Source organism: Perognathus longimembris, chromosome 14 (assembly GCF_023159225.1).
Source record: "Perognathus longimembris pacificus isolate PPM17 chromosome 14, ASM2315922v1, whole genome shotgun sequence".
Lineage (NCBI taxonomy): Eukaryota > Metazoa > Chordata > Mammalia > Rodentia > Heteromyidae > Perognathus > Perognathus longimembris.
Window position 1 is genome coordinate 58,764,669 of NC_063174.1, and position 19,054 is coordinate 58,783,722.

Genomic DNA, 19,054 nt, shown 5'->3' on the forward strand with positions numbered 1-19,054 from the left:
TGTTGTTTTTTTGTGTTTGTTTGTTTTTGCTCAAGGCTAGCTCACTACCACTTAAACCACAGATCCACTTCTTGACTTTTGGTGGTTAATGGGAGATCAGAGTCTCGTGGACTTTCCTGCCCGGGCTGGCGTAAGCACAGGCTTAAGACTGCCACTGAACTGTGATCCTCAGATCTCAGCCTCCTCAGTCGCTAGGATTACAGGTGTGAGCCTCTGATGCCCAGCAAGCCCAAGCTAAGGAAAGTACCCACACAGAAAGGCTCCTGCCTCAGCTAACTGCCAGTGAAGCATATCTATACTCCTAACTACCAGGAGTCTAAAATCCAGAGGACTGAAGTTCAAAGTCAGTGTAGGCAGAAAAGTACATGAAACTCAATCTCTAAAACTACCAGCAAAAAAGCAAAGATGGAAGCTCAAGCAGCAGAGTACCAGCTGTGAACAAAAAAGGTAGCAAAGACTAAGTACCAGTGACTCATGCCTGTAGGCCTACCTACACAGGAGGCTGAGGTCTGAAGATCAAAGTTCAAAGCAAGCCCAGGCACGAAAGTCCAAGAGACTCTCTCCAATTAATAAGCAAAATGCTGTACTGAAGGTGTGGCTTGAGTAGTACAGTATAACCGAAAAGGCTGGGCCAGAACATGAGGCCCTATGTTCAAGTTCCAATATTGGAAGGGAGGGGAATAGAGGGGAGAAAGAGAGAGGAAGTAAGGGAGGGAAATGTGCTGGGAACAAGTAATGAAAGAAGAGAGAGAAAAAAATTAAAATAAAAACAATGCAGTGTTTTCCCTCATAGGTAGAAGCTAGTATTAGCCTATAAACCTTGAAGTAAACATTTGGGTGTTTACTTTAGGCATAACATGTGGGTGTAACCAAGTATATATGTGGTTACAAAGGTATTGACTGAAATGTGGTAGATTCAAAGAAGAACTCAAATAGTGTGATTCCTTTAAAGCCAAAGTCAAAACCCAACAAAATAAGCACCAGGAAGCAGGTCTAGACCAATGAACAGGGCTAGAGTAATGAAGAGGAGAAGGGGAGAATGTAGTCAACAATTCAACGTATATACAATTCAACGTTTATACTACAAAATTAAGAAAAGTAAGAGAAGAGGTGGGTAGGGGAGAGATGGGTGGAAATGTTGAAAGAGATGACATTGTTAAAGATACATTGTATTCATAATCTGTTTTGTTAAATGGCAATCCCTTTGTACACTACTGAAAGATAACTAAAAAAGAAAAAATTAACTAGTAGGATCAGAAAAAAAATGCAGAGAAAGCAACCTAAAGGAATTAGTAATTACTACAAATTAGGGATTTTAGAATAAAGATCCTACAGCCCAAAGCCTTTAGGCTGAATGGAATTTTTTTTTTTTTGTCAGTCCTGGGACTTGAACTTAGGGCCTGGGCACTGTCCCTGACCTTCTTTTACTCAAGGTTAACACTATTACCATTTGAGCCACAGCGTCACTTTTGGCCTTTTCCTGAGTAATTTACTGGAATTCACTTTCGGCCTTTTCCTGAGTAATTTATTGGAATTAAGAGTCTCACAGACTTTTCTGCTTAGGCTGGCTTCAAACCATGATCCTCAGATCTGACTCCTGAGTAGCTAAGGATTACAGGCATGAACCACTGACACCTAGTGAGAACAGTAGTTCAGAAACAGAGGCTGGCATAGGGCCACAGGAAAATGAGTCTAACTAGGAAATCTAAACTAACAAATGGAAATGGGATTCTTGACTCTAGACACTACCCCCTTCTATGTTATATAGAAGACACATGCACTTCATCCCCAGAAAAGATCAAAACCTGTGATGAAACGCACACACACACACACACACAAGAAAGGCAGATCACTTCAATGAAAATATTGTATCTGAATGTAAATATGATGAAGTAATATTATCTATCTCTTTGTGTGATAAGACTTGCTAAAGTGACCTGCAGAAATCTAACATCTGAACCTGGAAAAGCATGTGAAAAATTTTTAGTTTGCTACTGGGGTGAAAAAATCTGGCACACTACTAAAATAATAGCAGAACAATGCTAACATCTATATTTAAGTCCAATTTACACTGAAGGCTTTCAGAAGTGATAAGAACATTCTAAAACTAGAAAAACAGTTGAGACTCAAAAGATGACTTTCAAGAAGCCAACTTTCTGTAAATCTATGTCACAAAAGCAACGGCCAAACCTCCTCACTGTCCAGCCCCCACCGAACTCTTGGGCTAATAACCTCATTCATGCAGTCCACCATACCCCACACTGCTTACACTTGCTCCAACAGGTACTTAGTATGAGTCCCAGACTAAGAAATGTCTTACACAAAGCCGTCAGGACCCATCTTCAACCTGTAATGCTCCCTTTTGCTGCCTATCTTTGCCGGGGCTAAATAACAATCACGTTTCTCTTTTGACAAAGAACTCCCGCTGAGTGCACTGACAGGTTGATGCTGTGCACTGCACAGGACGGCAGGAGACCCTCGGCATGAGACCCTCGGAGTTCCAGAAAGATGGAGGGTTGTTTTCCCACAGTGCCAATCTGACTTGACGCAAGTCACTTAGCACAATTTTTAAATTACAGAAAACATTAACATTTGTATGAACTTTTAAGATCTAAAAACACGAGTCTAAAAACCAACAACAGAACGACACTTGGAAGTAATTCTGAGCTTGTGATGAGTCACTATGGACTTACTCCCTAGTCTTTCAGAAAGGCTCATTATCCTTGGCCACTAGAAGGTTTTCAGAAGAAAAGGTTAAGAAATACCGACATAAGGTACTGCAGAGACAGGGAGAAAAAAACTTTCCACAGTAAAACCAAAACAGCCAAACAACATGGCCTTAGGAATCCAAATATAAACTGAAAACGACGTAAGTGGGCCATTTCTGCAGACACGGCACCAAGGGCTTTGCAGCGACCACCATCCAGTCGCTGCGGCAATGTGGGACAGTCAAGGCTGGAAGAGCCTACTTTATGGAGAAGGGAAGCACTGAGGCTTACCCAAGGTAGCACCCAGTGAAGTAGTGCTGCCCCCAGGGGCACTTCCTGCCAGCCAGGCACTGGGGCCCGGGACTGTGCTAGGTGGTTGAACAAGCAATCCATCTTGGGCCCACATTTTTTCAGTCACAGTAAAAAGCAGATCTTAATATTTTCATCTCACAGTTCAGGAAAAGAACCCAGCCAACATCCATCTCAAAATAAATTGTATTTTTTATAAGTTACATAAATTGTTTTGATAAGTCACATGAAACTGTTATTACTTTTAGAAAACTTCTGACTTAAAAAGCTTACTTTTTGAATGTTCTCTAATTGCTGACAGGCTAAGAATACTACTTACTACTAGATAGAAAGTCTCATAATGTGATCACTTGAGCATCATCCAAAACTTGTTTCAGGGAATCATGATAGCTGACTCCTAAAGTGACATCAAATGGTTTAATCTATATGGATAAATAGGTAAATACTATGCTAATGACTCAGAGTTATGCAAAATTCGATCAACTTTTAAAGCAAAGCTGTGCCAACTTAGTGAACACTGAATAAGCAGCGAGTGTAACAAAATATCCAAAGATCACTAAGGCCAGGCCAGCTGTCAGAAGACTTGTCATCATTGTAGAATTCGCCTGACAAATGAACTGACTTCTCTCCACCTAATAACAGACTAGATCTGAGAAACACATTAGTGAGAAGAGCCAATTTCAGGTCACTGTCCCACTCTAGGAAATGACAAAGACTTACTTACACCTTTACTTTTAGTCTTTACAAACACACAACTGAGAACTAACAATGATGCACACTAAATGAAGAGGCAAAGTCTGATTCACTCCATCAACAGTCCTTAAATTAAGCAATCTTGAAATATATATATTGCATGGTCATTCATAATGACTTCCTAGAATCTGTGACTTTTACTTGAAGACAGCAAGTCATATGACTTGACACAGCTGACTATCTGATAGGAAGAAGGGACAATTTTGCATGTTCTTGTGCAGTAAACATGCTGTAAAGTTAAAATAATGAGTGGAAAGCAACATTATCTGGACCACTGACATGGGATTAGCACTTCTTACAGTAAAACACAGCAAAGACAAGACATTCAAGAAACAACAAAATCAAAGCCAGGTGCGGTTGCTCACGCCTACCACTCCAGTTTACATGGGAGGCTGAGACGGGGAGGATTGTGGTTCCAGACCAGCCTCAGCAAAAAAAGTTAGCAAGACTTATCGAAAGAGAAGAAGCTGGGCATAGTGGTATAGCCTGGCATTCCAGGTATGATAGGAAGCCTAAAATAGAAAGACAGAAGTCCAGGCCTGGGTCTGGGAAAGGCAAGAAGCTATCTCAAAAGATGTATGGAAGAATGACTCAGCGATCGATAGACAGCCCCCTGACTAACAAGTGCAAGGTCCTAAACTCAAACTGTAATACAAGGAGGGGGGGAGGCAGAGAGGGAGAGAGAGAGAGCAAGGAAAGGGAGAGGGGACAAGCAGTTCCCACTCTCTTACCACAGAACAGGTGCAGAAAGTGGCCCAGGAGGCAATCCCTGAGCACTAGAAAGAGGAAGGCGTGCTCAATCAGCTTGGTGGGGGACTGCAGATGGACTCTCAATCTTCCAACTGCTGTGCAACTGGAATGCCATGACAACCAAGCCAAGCCCCCAAAGCACAGAGAAGTGGAGTCTGGTATAATTCAAGAATTCTTACTTGACACTTTGACTCAGAGCTAATTAAAATAGAATAATGCACAGTACACCATGAAAAACATAAGCAAATTGTATTGCAATTTGCTACATGTCATTACTGCTACCATATTTAGGAGAAGTTCAGAAACGGACTTTCATTTTTGGGGAAACTTCATACACAGAGCACCTTTGTGTATTAAAAACAATTCAGAGCCTTTAAAAATCACATTCTAGCTCTTCATTTTCAAGAAGATGAGTGACTTTTGTGGCTCGGGAACAACTGCTGCTTGTATAAACACTGGATACTGAAAAAGTCAGGTACATTCCAAAGGCTACTACAGAGATAGTTCTATAAAAGGTCCTTAAATATCTTTAAGTGTTCAAGCATCTTTCACAGAACGCAAAAGGAACACACACGCAGTGGTCCCCTTTCCTGCTCACCCTGCTCACCTGGATAACTTTATAGAAATAGGCGTACTGCCGAGCGGTGTTTTTGTATTGGCTGAAGACATCATGTATAGCTTGTGTGGACTGAAGACATCGAACTTCCTCTTCTTCAAAGTAAAGAGGGGTGTCATACTCGCTGGGGAGAGTCTGAATGTAGGGCTGCCAGAAAGAGTTGGGGTTGGCTCGCTCACATAGCAGATGAAAGGCCAGTGTGATATTTCCCATGGCTTGAAGAATTCGGTCTTGAGAATACAGGGGCCCTGAATTAAGCCAGAAATTAGCAGTGTAAGTTCCACGCTTATTTAAAAAAACAGCATTCAAAGTATGTATAAAAAATATAGAGGCTGGGAATATGGCTTAGTGGTAAAGTGCTTGTCTAGCATGCATGAAGCCCTGGATTTGATTCCTCAGTACCACATGAACAGAAAAAGCCAGAAGTGGTGCTGTGGCTCAAGGGATAGAGTGCTAGCCTTGAGCAAAAGAAGCTCAGGGAGAGTGCCCAGGCCCAGCTCAAGCCTCACGACTGGCAAGTATATGTATGTACAACTTTCTCTGGACATTGTAAAACCTTTAATGAGGATTTGAGGAGCCCAATATTACCAGATATGGAATTTTAGCTGGGCACCAGTGGTTCATGCTTGTAATCCTGGCTACTCAGGAGGCTGAGCCTGAGGATTGTTGTTCTAAGCCAGCCTGGGCAGAAAAGTCCACAAGACCATTATCTCCAACTAACCAGCAAAATGCTGGTCTGGAAGTGTGACTCAAGTAGTAGAGTATTAGCCATGAGCTAGAGTCACATGAAAGAAAGCTCAAGTCCCTGAGTTTTTAGCCCTGGTACTAGAACCAAAACAACAAACAAAACAAAACAAATGCTTTTTTATACTTTTATCATTTGCACATTTCCGTCAACAGCCAATAGTAAGTATTCTCACCCAATACTGAATTTTTAGCAGATTCAACCGTCATTAGTAATTTTCGTGGAACCCATAAAAATAATTCTTCTGCCTAGGGAAAGAAAGTAGGAAAGCAGCAGGTCATCAGAACATGTCAGTTTTCAGTCCAACTGTGTCTATGGTTAGCAATGCAGTGATAGGGGTGCGATACAACTGAAGTTTACATAGCAGCACTTCTTCCCTAAGTATGGGATGTCTTTTACAGTGCAGAAGCATAGTTTACATCCTATTTCCTAGAAGAATCAGAAATGTATGCTATATAAATAACTATACTGAGAATGCAAGTAATCAAAATAGGGACTTTCAACTTTAACTTGCAGCAAATAGGACACCTGGAGTAGAGTGCGAAGGGTGTTTACTCTTTGCTATCCTACGTTTCCTCCTGCTGAGTGAGGGGCTGCCAGGACAGCGTTGCTTCTTCCACACGTCTTCAGAGCACAACAGTTACCAGTAAAAGTGCAAGCCTGCAAGGCATACTGGCTCACCAATTTGGGGGTAGTATGAGAAACATAATGAGGTAATAATCTGATGTGTTCTGTGTGTTTATCTATACTGCTCAATAGGTAAACACAGCTTTCTACCACATAGGAATACTGCAAGAAGAGGGCTGTTGGCAAATTAGGAAGAAGCTTCACCGGGTACCACTGCACATTAAACTTGTACTTTCCAGTGTTCCAGACAATGGGGAAGAAGTGTCCCCTAAAAAGCATACAGGTAGCTAAAATAGTCCAAGCTGCTCCTATACTAATGAAGCTTCTCACTTTTGTCCTTGCCAATGTCTACTACATTAATTATTTTCTATCTCTCGATTCTTGCTACAGACTATAAGCAGCATGAAGGAAGAAACATGCATTTCAGGGCCTGGGTTATTTTTTTTTTCAATCTGATATAATAAAGTATCACTCACACAGCAGATATTTAATAGGTATCTAATATTCCAGTGTATGGTTTCTGTCAGTGTATCAATAAAAGGTTAATCATAGTTTTACCAGAAATGTTACTAGAGGTTTGAGTGTGCTGAAACCATAACACCCATTTCCACTACCAAGTTCTGAGCTGACTGAGTGACAGAAGAATACAACAGATGGTCACCTAAAATACCATCAGTCAAGTTCCAGAAGTAGACAGACTCCCCCACCTAGTTACAGGCGGCCTTGACTCCCTACCAGCCTCCTTGTGTGGGCCTGTCCTGCAAAGCTTCAGTATAGACAGCACAGAACAGAATGAATGTCCAGGGCAACCACGCCCAGTGCCTTCTTCCAAAACTTGCAAACAGCCTAAATTAGCCTCTTCTTAGGAAGGGTAGGAGTTAGGGGGTCGGGGGAGGCTAGGAATGTTGAGTTACTGCTACTTCCTTCATTCTGGAAGGAAAGGCTGAGCATGGAGAAAAGCATCTTTCCCTAAGCAATCCCACCCTCTCCTCTGCCTATTACCCCTGGTGCTGCCATTATGTGAGTGGCACTTTTAGTTATTCGGGGAACAAGGGTTTAGCACTCTCAACATGACCCATCCTCCACCCCCAACCCCACCTCCAACTATCACAAGAGCCTACCACCTAGGTAAATCTTAAAAAATCCTATGAGGCATGGTCTACAGAGGTGTGGAAATGGGAACTGACTGCCCCAAGGCAGGGCAAACAGCATAGCTCACCAGAGGGGCAAGCGGGAAGCGGGCTACACAGAAACCAGGGCCAGCTCTTCCAGGCCCGCTCAGGCAAAGGGAACACTTCCTACCAAGAGGGGGATGCAGCCCAAATCATCTATCCCTGTCCTGTGCCTCAACATCACACCACAGTTCACATACTCTATTTTTATTTTTTTGTGCCGGTCCTGGGGCTTGAACTCTGGGCCTGGGTGCTGACCCTGAGGTTCTTTGCTCAAGGCTAGCACTGTACCCACCTGAGCCACAGCTCCACTTCCAGCCTTTTGTTCTTGTTGTTGTTTTGTAGTTAGTTGGTGGCAAGAGTTTCAAGAGCTTTCTTGCCAAGGCTGGTTTTGAACTGTGATCCTCAGACCTCAGCCTCCTGATCAGCTAGGATGACAGGCGTGAGCCACCAGCACCAGGCTTCACACACTCTTAAGACCACCTCAGATCAATAGTTTTTAAACTCACCTTGATGTCTCTTGTTGCTTTCAAACCAAAGCCCTCTTCTTCGAAGTTAACCATTTCAAAACCTTCGACAGAAGCCCCATTTTCAGAGGCCCATTTCATTAGATCAGGAAAGTAATCTTCTCTTTTTCCATCAAAAGTAACAGACAGACCTATATTATCCATGTTCAGAAAATAAGAGCTACTTTTAGGATACATATCATTCACAGGGCTCTCAGAAAATAAAGGCAGAGTGCAATTCACACTCCTATCTTGAAACAATAAAAACTAATCATCAGATACTCATGATACACACCTCAAAAAAAAATATTGTACCCCCTCTGTCCGTTACAGAGAAATACATCCTAGTGCAAGGCAACTGGAATACTGAACGGTGATGGGACAGCAAAGCTGGAGAAGAGCCTTGGTTGCCCTGATTGCAAGTCGCTTACCACTGTGCAGCTTGCCCCTCAAACATGTAACATGCCATCCCTCAAAGTCACACCGGGCTTGACAAGTCAGACCTGGAGAGATGAGAAAGCTCTGCAGCCTGACCTAGCAGCAGCACACTTCAGAGCTTCCACACAGACCACTGCACAATAACTTAAGTGAGTAAGTCTTAGAGATGGCAATACACATAAAATACTGAGGGGGGAAATGCAATCTAATTTTAAAAATGTTTTAAAGATACTTTTTAAAAATAGTTTAAGAAGCATACCACTTAATTTCGTAAAAAAAAAAAAACAATTACAACTGTATTTGTAGTCGTTATATATGGAGCATTCATGGGAGACAAATGTATTTCAAGAGGGCTAAGATGGAATGGGAGCACAGTGTAAAACTACAGCTATATCTGAAATGTTTTATTTCTTAAAAACAAATACAAAAATAGAACAAAGGGTAAAAGGCTGAAAGGGAAGCAGATGAACAGGTAGGAAAGAAAAAAGAAACTGAACCAACACAATTTTTACATGTGCTCTCTATCTAGGTAGTAGATTCCCAGGCATCTGCTGACTTATTTTTCTGGACTTGCCGGCATGTTTGAGTAGCACAAAAAGATGAGGAGGCATGCATTGGAAGAACCATCATGTTTTGAGTGAATAAAAAAGAGGAAGGCGCAGCCCTGGACACATCTGAGGAGCCAGGCATGGAACTTAGCCCCGGTGCCTGTAGACTTGTTCAACACTGCTGTGCCGTGTCAGACCCACGCAGGTTCTCACCGCTGAGGAAGTCAGAGGACTTGCTAGTCCACACCAGAATTTATTCTTCTCTCGATGAGACTGGTGAATGTGCTAACTTCAGTATTAGCTGCAGTGAACAGTATCTACTCAGCAAAGAAGCTGTGTATACTAAGATTTTTTGCCTACCTACTTGGTGGAAGTCAACACATTAGAAAGGAACCTGTTCACTACCTGGAGTCTGAGACCATCCAAAGGTAAAGACTACATGTTTACAGGTGTATACAGTAGGGCACTAGGACTATTACTTAAAGCAGAAAGAAAACAACCCTCCTTTTCACAATGACAAGAAAGTCTAAACGTTTTCTTTTTCTCATGCCTTCCAATACATGCTCCTATCTTCCATGCAGCTCTGCATACCAATCATTACTTTTTATGCTTTAAAGAACAAAAACAATAGGTATATTGAAAAAGCTTTTTCAAACTAACACTTAGCCCAAACTTTGCCAGCTTGGCTGATGATTTTAAGAGGACTACTAAATACACCCGATAAAAACACAGTTTAAGGACTGGGAAGTAACACAGTGGTAAAGTGCTTGCCTAGTATGTGCAAGGCTTTGTATTTCATCTCCAGCACTAGAGAAAAAAACACAGCAAACAAAACCAAAAACCCACATTACTTAAATCAGGAAAGATGTGTGATGTGTTGGAGTTCATCATAAACATCTAATAAGGCATTCATCATGAGCAGGGAGTGTGGCTTGGTGGTAGAATGCTTGCCTAGCATGCATGGGGCCCTGGGTTTGATTCCTTGGTACCACATAAGCATAAAATGAATCAAATAAATGAAAACCATTAAAAATTACTTTCAAAAAAGACATTAATCAATCAGCATCTATTTGTGTTGGCATATATTACTATACACTGTCCTAAAATACCAAAAGAAAATGCCTGAAGTTTTATTCCTAAGCTTTTCAAAAACTATGTCATTTTTAGTCTTGTTTGACCTCTCAAGCTCAGCATTTTGCCCCTTTGCTCTCGGAAGCAGGGGCAGTCCTGACAGTCCCCCCAGGGCCCTCTCTCCTGAGGCCTAGGGGACCCGAGGCCTCCACCCTCTGGCCATCCCCAAACCCTCTGGCCCACGCCAAGCCCATGACACGGTTAAAAGATCCTTATCATGTCATGATTTTACCTTTTTGCTTTTTTCGTATTTTCTCAACCAGAGACCGGATCTGCACATATTCTTCCCATTCTTTTCCCGGGCCAGGGGCAGGACTGCTACATTCTGTAACAAAAGAGCTATGGCATGAACCATTCATCTCCTCTAACTCAGGCCGCTAATTTTACAAGGAAGGGTCCGCTTGTGTCGACTTCAGCCATGACCCTATGTGGGACTCACAAGGCCGGCAGATCTAGGAGCGCCACACCGTGTTCTTACTACACTGTGACCCGGCGCCCCGATGTGCACACCCCGCACTCACCCAGCAGTATCCCTGCTGTTCTAATGACCTTTCCTCAGAATACCTCTGTACACAGGTAAACTCTAAAAGGAAAGTTGAAAGGGGAGGTATGTCTCCTCAACTCTCTAAATGGTAAAAAGAATGTAATGCTAGCCGGTCACCAGGTGCTCAATCCTGTAAAATTAGGTACTCAGGAGGCTGAGGTCTGAGCGCCACAGATGGAAGCCAGACCAGGCCGGAAAATCCATGAGCCTCTTATCTCCAACTAACAACCAAAAAGCTGGAAGTGGAGCTTGACAATAAAGATCAGAGGCTCTTGCTGTAAGTGCCTTTAAGTGACCTGAAAATGGTTTGCTACTCTGTTGATGGAGAAAACCCCACAAAATCACCCAAGTCAGGAGGTTCAAACCTGTGTCCACTTAAAGAACACCAGAAAGACAGCCCAGGGCACCAAAGGTATGCACATCTGAAAAGCCACCAAGTATCTGAGAGATAGGGCTTCAAAGAAGCAATGTGTGCCATTCTGGCATTACAATGGTGGAGCTGGTAAGTGTGCCCAGGCCAAAAGTGGAGCTGGACACAGGGTCAGTGGCCTACAAGGAGTGCTGAATGTATGCTGCTCGTGCTTAGGAATGCAGAAAGTAATGCTGAACTGCAGGGTGTAGATGCAGACTCTGGTCACTGAACAGCGCTCACGGTCAGATTAACCTATACAGGAGTTCCCCTGGCCACATACTGAAAAGGCACAAATTGTTCCTAATCCAGAAGAGATTGCAAAGGGGAAACTGAAGAGACAAAGCTCACAGCACGGAACGAATTTAGTATAAAATAAATAAATGGAAATAAAGGGGGGAAAAGCTTAGGGACAGTAACTAGACCAAGTTCAGCCCCAGGACAAGCACCAAAAAAAAAAAAAAAAAAAAGTAATGCTCGCAAAAGTCAACATACCTTTCTAGTTAAGCCCCATAAGAGTGCCTCTCTAGGGAGGCCAGTTAAGTGGAACATAAGGACAATCAGTTGACAAACATTTCATACTTACAGTATTCTAGTAAGCACTACTACTCTGGGGAGTTATAAAAGAGAAGGCATAAGCACTACTCAAAAAGATTCCACTGTCAGGTCTGACCTAACTGGAGCTGGCCATGTTGGAAGGGTCCACACTGACAACCTGTCCTCCAGCAGCATTTCCTTCGTAATCAAACAGTTTAAGGAAAGAGCCCCCTTTCCCAGGCTAAGCCCATTGCCCTTGCTTTGTTCATGGGGTGAGGAACCCTGACGTAGTGAGTAGCCATTTAGATATTTGTAATATCCCTAGAGGGCCATACAACATAATCGATACAGGCAGATGGCTGAGAGCAGCGATGAGAAGCACCTGTACCTGTCTCATCACAATATCAAGTAATTTCTCGGGCCTTACCCCCCACCCACTAAGGAGAAGACGACATATGCATATGGCAAATAATTAACATGACTTCTATTTCGGTTAACCAGTCTTACTTCATTCTTTCCTCACCAAGCAATGACTGACGTCTTGGGGTACAGTGGTAAAGGAGACAGGAGCCTGGCCAAAAGCTGCCTATGGCTAGTGGGGAGAACAGGTCATAGCCAAGCCCTGCAGGAGCCTGAGAACCCTTAAAAGAGGGACCTAACTCAGGTTTCACTGGGGCTTTGTTTCTGTCAGGAGGAAAAGCTAGGTTTCTATTTGAGGTTTAACTGTCACATAATCTAAGCATAAGGGGTGATGATCACAGTTAAATCTGAGGCACCTGTGACACCAACTTTAATTCACAATTTAAAAGTTATCAAATTATACTCGCTTACAAAAGCAACAACAAGCACTTAAGGTATTTCATTTCCTTGAACCATGAACCCTCAGACTTCAGCAGGTGAAAACCAGAAATGCCATTATATAATCGCTGAAAATAAAGGTACCTGGTTTTGGCAGGGCTGCTCCCTGGGAGGCACGCTGGGCTTGCCTAGGGCTGAGAGCCTGTGATACGTCTTCACATGCCCAAGTTCATGAGGTCCCTGTCACACTCCTGGAGGCAGTGATCTGTGTTTGCTGATAACAATACCAAGCCTCTATGCTTTGCTTGATGCTACGCTGCTAAAAGGTAGTGAGCTTTTCTCTGCTCCTGGGCACCCTTAGAGGACCAAGTTCAGTGGCTAGAACACAGAAGTTCTACATGTGACACCAGTCCCTCCATCCTTCTGGATGGGACGCAAGTTAGGCAAGTTCTCCAAATGCCCGGTCATGTGGCTGCTAAGCCGGAGTGACACGTGAGCTGGTCTGATGTCCATTCCTGCACTCAGCACTGGACATGCAAGGGGAAACAAGGCACTGCTACCACGACGAGGACGGGGACAGGGACAGGGACGGGGGCGGGGGGCACTTACTCTGCAACAGCTCACTGGTCAGGTTCAAGATTTCTTTTGGTGACACAGTGGCTGTAGCCCCAGTGCCTGATTTCTGAGTTTTCACTCGACTCTTCTTACCCATTTTCTGACTACAAAGAGAGAAGAGAAAAAGTTCATTATCAAAGCACAAAATTAATAAAAATAGGCATAGCAACCTCTTCACCTTGAGATGTTAAGATCTTACCTTTTATATGGAATATCCTAGTTTCCTCCCGGAAATAGAAATGTGTAATATTAGTATTTGGAGGCATGCACACAGGAAAAATAACCTCTGAGGTAGTTCAGGAAGAGATACTCATTCCTTTTCACCTATAAAAACTATACTAGAATCAACTTTTACTCTATAACTTAATTATACAGATTTTTATCAAGCATACAGTAACACTTAATTCCACCATGACATTCTGTATGAAATAATGTATACACCAAAGAGAATACAATATGACAGGTCCAGAAACACCACATATCTCTGAAACTTTTCTTTAAAAGAATCATTTCCTAGTAGCAATAATAGTATTGTAAATGACAGATTAGACTTTCTGGAGAAATGTTGAAGACAATTTTAGAGCTCAATGAAACTTCAGACAGCTTTTATTTTTCTGTGTGTATGCCAGTCCTGGGGCATGATGAACTCAGGGCCTGGGTGCTATCCCTAAGCTTTTTTGCTCAAGGCTAGTGCTCTACCACTTGAGCCACAGATCCATTTCCAGCTTTTTTGGTGGTAAATTGGGGATAAGAGTGTCCCAGTGACTTTCTTGACTGGGCTGGCTTTGAACCATGATCCACAGACCTCCACCTCTTGAGTAACTAGGATTACACATGTGAGCCTCTGGCGCCCAGCCAGACAGCTATCCAAATCCCCATATTTTGTTCCATGAAAAATACAAAATGCCTTTCCCAGGGTTTCACAGGAAGTCATGGTAGACCCTAGACATGGTCTTATAGACTGACCCTTCACCCAGCTATTAATCTTGTATCATGGGACACATGAGAAATGACTAAAATACCTTACAAGCAAATGACATACGAGCGGCAAAGACCTACTGAGCTGACATTCGCCTGGAAACATTTCACAACATTAACGCTCAAGTTATAAGAGCCAGGGGACAGGACTATGAGATGCAAGGCAAGTACAGTACAGAGAAGAGACCTGGGGGAGAAGGTGAGTCACCAGCTTAGAGGGTTGGACTACTGTCTAGGAGTCTGGATCTCATCCTCTGGTAAGAAACACATTAGGAAGGCAGTCTGGGAAGGTGGAGAAAGTATAGTTAGCCAAGGGCTAGTAGAGCAGTGAACAGCAGACCACCCCAACAATGTCTTCCATGAAGGCTCTGGACAGCAACTTACCCATCATCTCAAGAAAGAACCAAAAAGCATGCTTTGGTTCATCTGTTTAAAAAGAAGAAAAAAAAAAGATTGGGTGAGGTGCAGCTCATAGCTCACACTTAGCATGCATGAAGCACTGGTTCCATATCTACACCAAAAATAAATGAAAGAGGAGAAAAAAAGAAAGAAAGGACGATGGTTGACTACTAAGAGAAAGGTATTAGGACAAAGTGTCCAGCCTGCCTGTTCTCCCTCTGGGGAGATCACTGGTTTTACTGTTACTGAGTCCAAGCAAAAAGGACAGCCCAAAATGATAGAAAATGAAATTTTTTGCTAAGATGGTTATCTTCTCTTACATAGGTAATGTAAATGTAAAAAATAATGAACATTATGGTATATGTTGTTATACGTAACTTCAGATTATAATATATTGAAGTATTAAATCTAACAAATAGTGTAAAAAAAAAACATAATGTAAGCCAACCTGGGATAAAAATGGCACCAGTAAAACTATGTAAAATGACAGAATTGAAAGGAACTAGTCATTTTGTGATCAAAAAGCCTGACGTAGTAAGTGATGGAGACAGGAAAAAGAGCAGCCAAAGTGCCTGCTCCTGCACCGCAGGGCTATCTTAAAGGGAAACAGCCCTCTCCCAGAAGTCATTCACTCAGCCCCAAACACAGGCACAGCCTGGGCTGACTACCTCTCGGCCCTCCTCTGGACTTCAGGCCCTCCAGGTGCTTCAAAGGGCATCTCCGTGGAGGGTCAGCAAACTCAACCTGAAAGCACCTAAAGCCTCAGAGGAGTCTGCTAATCAGGACTTTAACCACACTCCCAAATACAGCACATCTAGTGGCCTGGCAGAACACATGCAGAAGCATGCTGTCAGGGATGGCTCAACTAGCCACTTGCTTCAGCCCTACTTTAAGACACCCTTCCTATGAGCCTCCAAATGATTCAAGAGTTCAGCTGAGGAGCACCAGGACCCTCCCCCTTCTAACAGAAAGAGCCTATAAGCATGCTGCTCTTGCTTCACACCAGGCAGCGTGATATTTGCCAGTGGCTACAAAACAGGGCTCACTGGGTCTCTCTATCGCCCCTCTCCTCCCCAGTCACTCCTCAGTTGGTCCAAAGGCTTCTTAGCTCCTTAAAGCAGCCATGACAGTGATCGAGTGATCTTCACAGACACTGAGCATCAATACTGTTATATTTTAGATGTCATCTCGGGAAGGTTACAGCCTTTCTCCATCCAAGGCCGTGCATCAAGTAAGCAGCAGAGCTAGAACCTGACCTCAACACCATGTCCACACTGCCTCTGTTTGCAGACAGGAAGAACATAGTATTTCTATTTCAAGGATTGAGAGGGCTGAGAGGTCTTCCAGATGGACACGGCACACCCTACCAAATCTCAACCTGTGGCCACTTGGCACACACTGGACTATCTCCAACCAGCTCCTGAATTCATGTTCTTACTTAGGCCCCGACACCAGTGTCTTTTGCGTCACACTGCCTACCCCTCCCCAATGCTTAAACCTACCCTCAGGTTGCCACTCGATCTTGCAGCATCTCCCAATGCCGGTACAGCAGCTTCCCTCTACCTGTTCCTTTACTTCCTCATCCTACACCTCACCTACAGCAGTCTGGTCACAAGTTTACATACTCTGTATTTTTCTACAACTTCTATCCTAGGTTGTGTTTCCAGTCACAATCCACCGAGCTCCCCTACAGTTCCTTGAACAGCTTTCCATTACTGATAGACCCCATTTCACTAACAGACTGAGTCACATGGCAGTCACCTCCAGACGAGAGTTCTTGAGAGCTAGCCCAGACCTCAGCATACAGTACTGCATGGATGTGACCCTAAGTACCCAAGGAAAAACACCTGGACATTTTCCAGATCAGATCAAAATTCATATCCATAGGCTAAGCTGGAGCGCAGAGGAAAAGTACTTTCTTAACAAGAATAAGGAACACAAAAACAAAAAGCCCTACCTGTATTCCTGGAGCTTCTACCCTAGCTTCTATTCCCGTGGAACACACAGAAAATGTCAAATTCCTGCTTCAGGCAAGAGATAATTAAATATATTATCACAATAGTTTGAAAGTGTAATAGAGTTCTTTGGTAGTAATTTTCCTGCAGTCAAGTACTTAGAACTCAAATTGTTCTCAAGGATTTTTTAGTCAGAAAACTGCCAGACTATAAAAATAGTAATAGGTATAAAAACACAACAAAAGTAAAACTTCAAAACACATCAGTAAATTAGCCCCTGGAGGAGGAGATGTGCTAGAAGGGCATCTTCAAAAGTCCCAGGGACTGGGCTGGGGATATGGCCTAGTGGCAAGAGTGCTTGCCTCCCATACATGAGGCGCTGGGTTCGATTTCCCAGCACCACATATACAGAAAATGGCCAGAAGTGGCGCTATGGCTCAGGTGGCAGAGTGCTAGCCTTGAGCAAAAAGAAGCCAGGGACAGTGCTCAGGCCCTGAATCCAAGCCCCAGGATTGGCCAAAAAAAAAAAAAAAAAAAAAAAAAGTCCCAGGGACTTATAGTCCCTCAACCACTCCCTGCTAAGACCCTCCTCTTCAGCTCTTTCAGTCTCTATTCACTTCCAACCTCCAATCTCCTCCTCCAACACACTGTCCACAGCTTGCCCTACTGAAAACTAAAGTATACGTTACAACAGCATAGTGTACAGCTTCATGGGCTCACTCATATACCTCCTATACTACCACCACCCCAGTAAGATAACAAGGACACTCAGTGCACGACAGCCCTCCCTCAAGCCCTTCTCGGGCCATTCCCATCTCCCAAAAGCAATCCTCATTTTGACTTTTATTACTACTATTCAGTTTACCTTTCTTGAACACACAAAACTGGAATGATATACTATGTGGGCTTCTTTTGCTCAACTTCTCCAGCTCAGTTTTGGCTGGGTGAAGTGACTCACCCCCTTTTACTTGCCCAGTTTTATTCTATCTGTCCTGGAATACAGCCACCCCTTGTGTATACCTGGCAAATCTCCAGACTCTGAGGTCTTTCCAAAATGTTCCCAGTGGCCTTAGGGCAAATTCTAAGCTCTCCCTTCAAATTCTAAGCTCCAATGAAAGTCACTGAGAAAAGGTCAAATTCAAGGTCGTTAACGGATGCTGAAGCTTGGCTTCTCTGGAGCTTAGGTCTTTTGGAAAGCTAAACTGTTCTAGACTCTAAAGCAAAGAAAGTGGCTAGCCCTACTTTAGACAGGAATCTTCCTCTTAATCCAGGAAGCAGGTGTATGCCTCTCCCTAGGGCACAGGATCCTGGGCTGGGCTGTCTCTTAGAATGTTCTACCCAGACTGGTTTCCAGGGCTCTTCAGCCTCAGAGGCTCCCAGGAGTCTCTGCTCCCCTCAAACTGAATCTGAGCAACCAGAGGCACATGGCCCAGGCTTTATGCTTACTTTAGGAACTTAGTCTCTGGAGAGCAGGAATTTCTCTGCCCTAGCTTGATAGCCCAGCATATGCTTCTCTGAACTTAGAGCTGTCAGCATTCGTAGGGTTTATTTGCCTCTGGGTTCAATATGGTTTGGCACTAATACTAGTAGTTGTAGGGCATCTCTAACTCAAAGCACCTGAAGGCAGAAGCTTTCACCTCTCACCCCACAAAGCATCCGCTTTCTGTTGGTTTGCAGGCCCCTGGGCCTGCCATCCCCGGCCCCACAGGCTTGGCTCTGTAACATACTTTGTCTTCACTGGTGAGGGTGGTAGCAGTCCTTGCTCTCCTCAAACTTCCACAGCACAGCCCCAGGCCCTGTGGCCTTGCCCACTGCAGCCTAAATGATTTATGTGCCTAGCTTCTCCTCCGTCGCATAGCAGAAAGAAACCAGAGCTTCCACTTCTGTGTTCTCTATGGGGTCTAGTATGGTGACATACAGTAAAAGGGTCAAATATCAGTTGAACGAAGAAATCTTTAAGGGGTGGGGATGAAGCTCAGCTGTAGAGCACCTGCTTAGCATGTGCAAGGCCCTCCAGCACCACAAAGAAAAGAAAAATGAAGAAATCTTTGTAGATCATGTTTGAATATATTAGTGTTACTAATTTTGACACGTCTCCTCACCAGTGGTTAGAATAGTAGTGTTAGACAGCTTTCCAGCTCTGTGACAAAATACCTGAGAAAAACAACTTGGCTCATGCCTAGAATCCTAGCTACTCAAGAGGCTGGGATCTGAGGATCATAGTTCGAAGCCGGCCTGGGCAGGGAAATCCATGACACTCTCATCTCCAATAAACTATTCAGAAAAGGCCTGAAGTGGTACTGTGGCTCAAGTGATACACAGCACTTGCTAGCCTTGAGCACAAAGAGGCTCAGAGACAGCATCCAGGCCCTGAGTGCAAACCTCAAGACCAGCAAAAAAATAAACCTTTTTTAAGATCTGGGGGATGGGGGCTCAGGACTTCAGAGGTTGTCAAGTGTTCAGCTGACCCATTGCTGTGGGCTTGAGAAGAGGCTGAACATCAAGGCAGGAGGAGA

At 43.6% G+C, this 19,054-nt stretch overlaps 1 protein-coding gene across 2 annotated transcripts in view; it reads right to left on the reverse strand.

Moving 5' to 3' along the window:
- Setd3 (SET domain containing 3, actin histidine methyltransferase) overlaps positions 1–19,054 on the reverse strand; it is a 62,987-nt gene that overhangs the window by 33,729 nt on the left and 10,204 nt on the right. For both annotated transcript variants that reach the window (XM_048362635.1, XM_048362636.1), the window contains exons 2-6: positions 13,201–13,310; positions 10,536–10,628; positions 8,190–8,338; positions 6,057–6,129; positions 5,128–5,384 (exon numbers count right to left, since the gene is read on the reverse strand). In XM_048362635.1, the coding sequence (XP_048218592.1) occupies positions 5,128–5,384; positions 6,057–6,129; positions 8,190–8,338; positions 10,536–10,628; positions 13,201–13,303 (675 nt within the window). In that variant the 5' untranslated portion in view covers positions 13,304–13,310. The remainder of the gene's footprint in view (positions 1–5,127; positions 5,385–6,056; positions 6,130–8,189; positions 8,339–10,535; positions 10,629–13,200; positions 13,311–19,054) is intronic.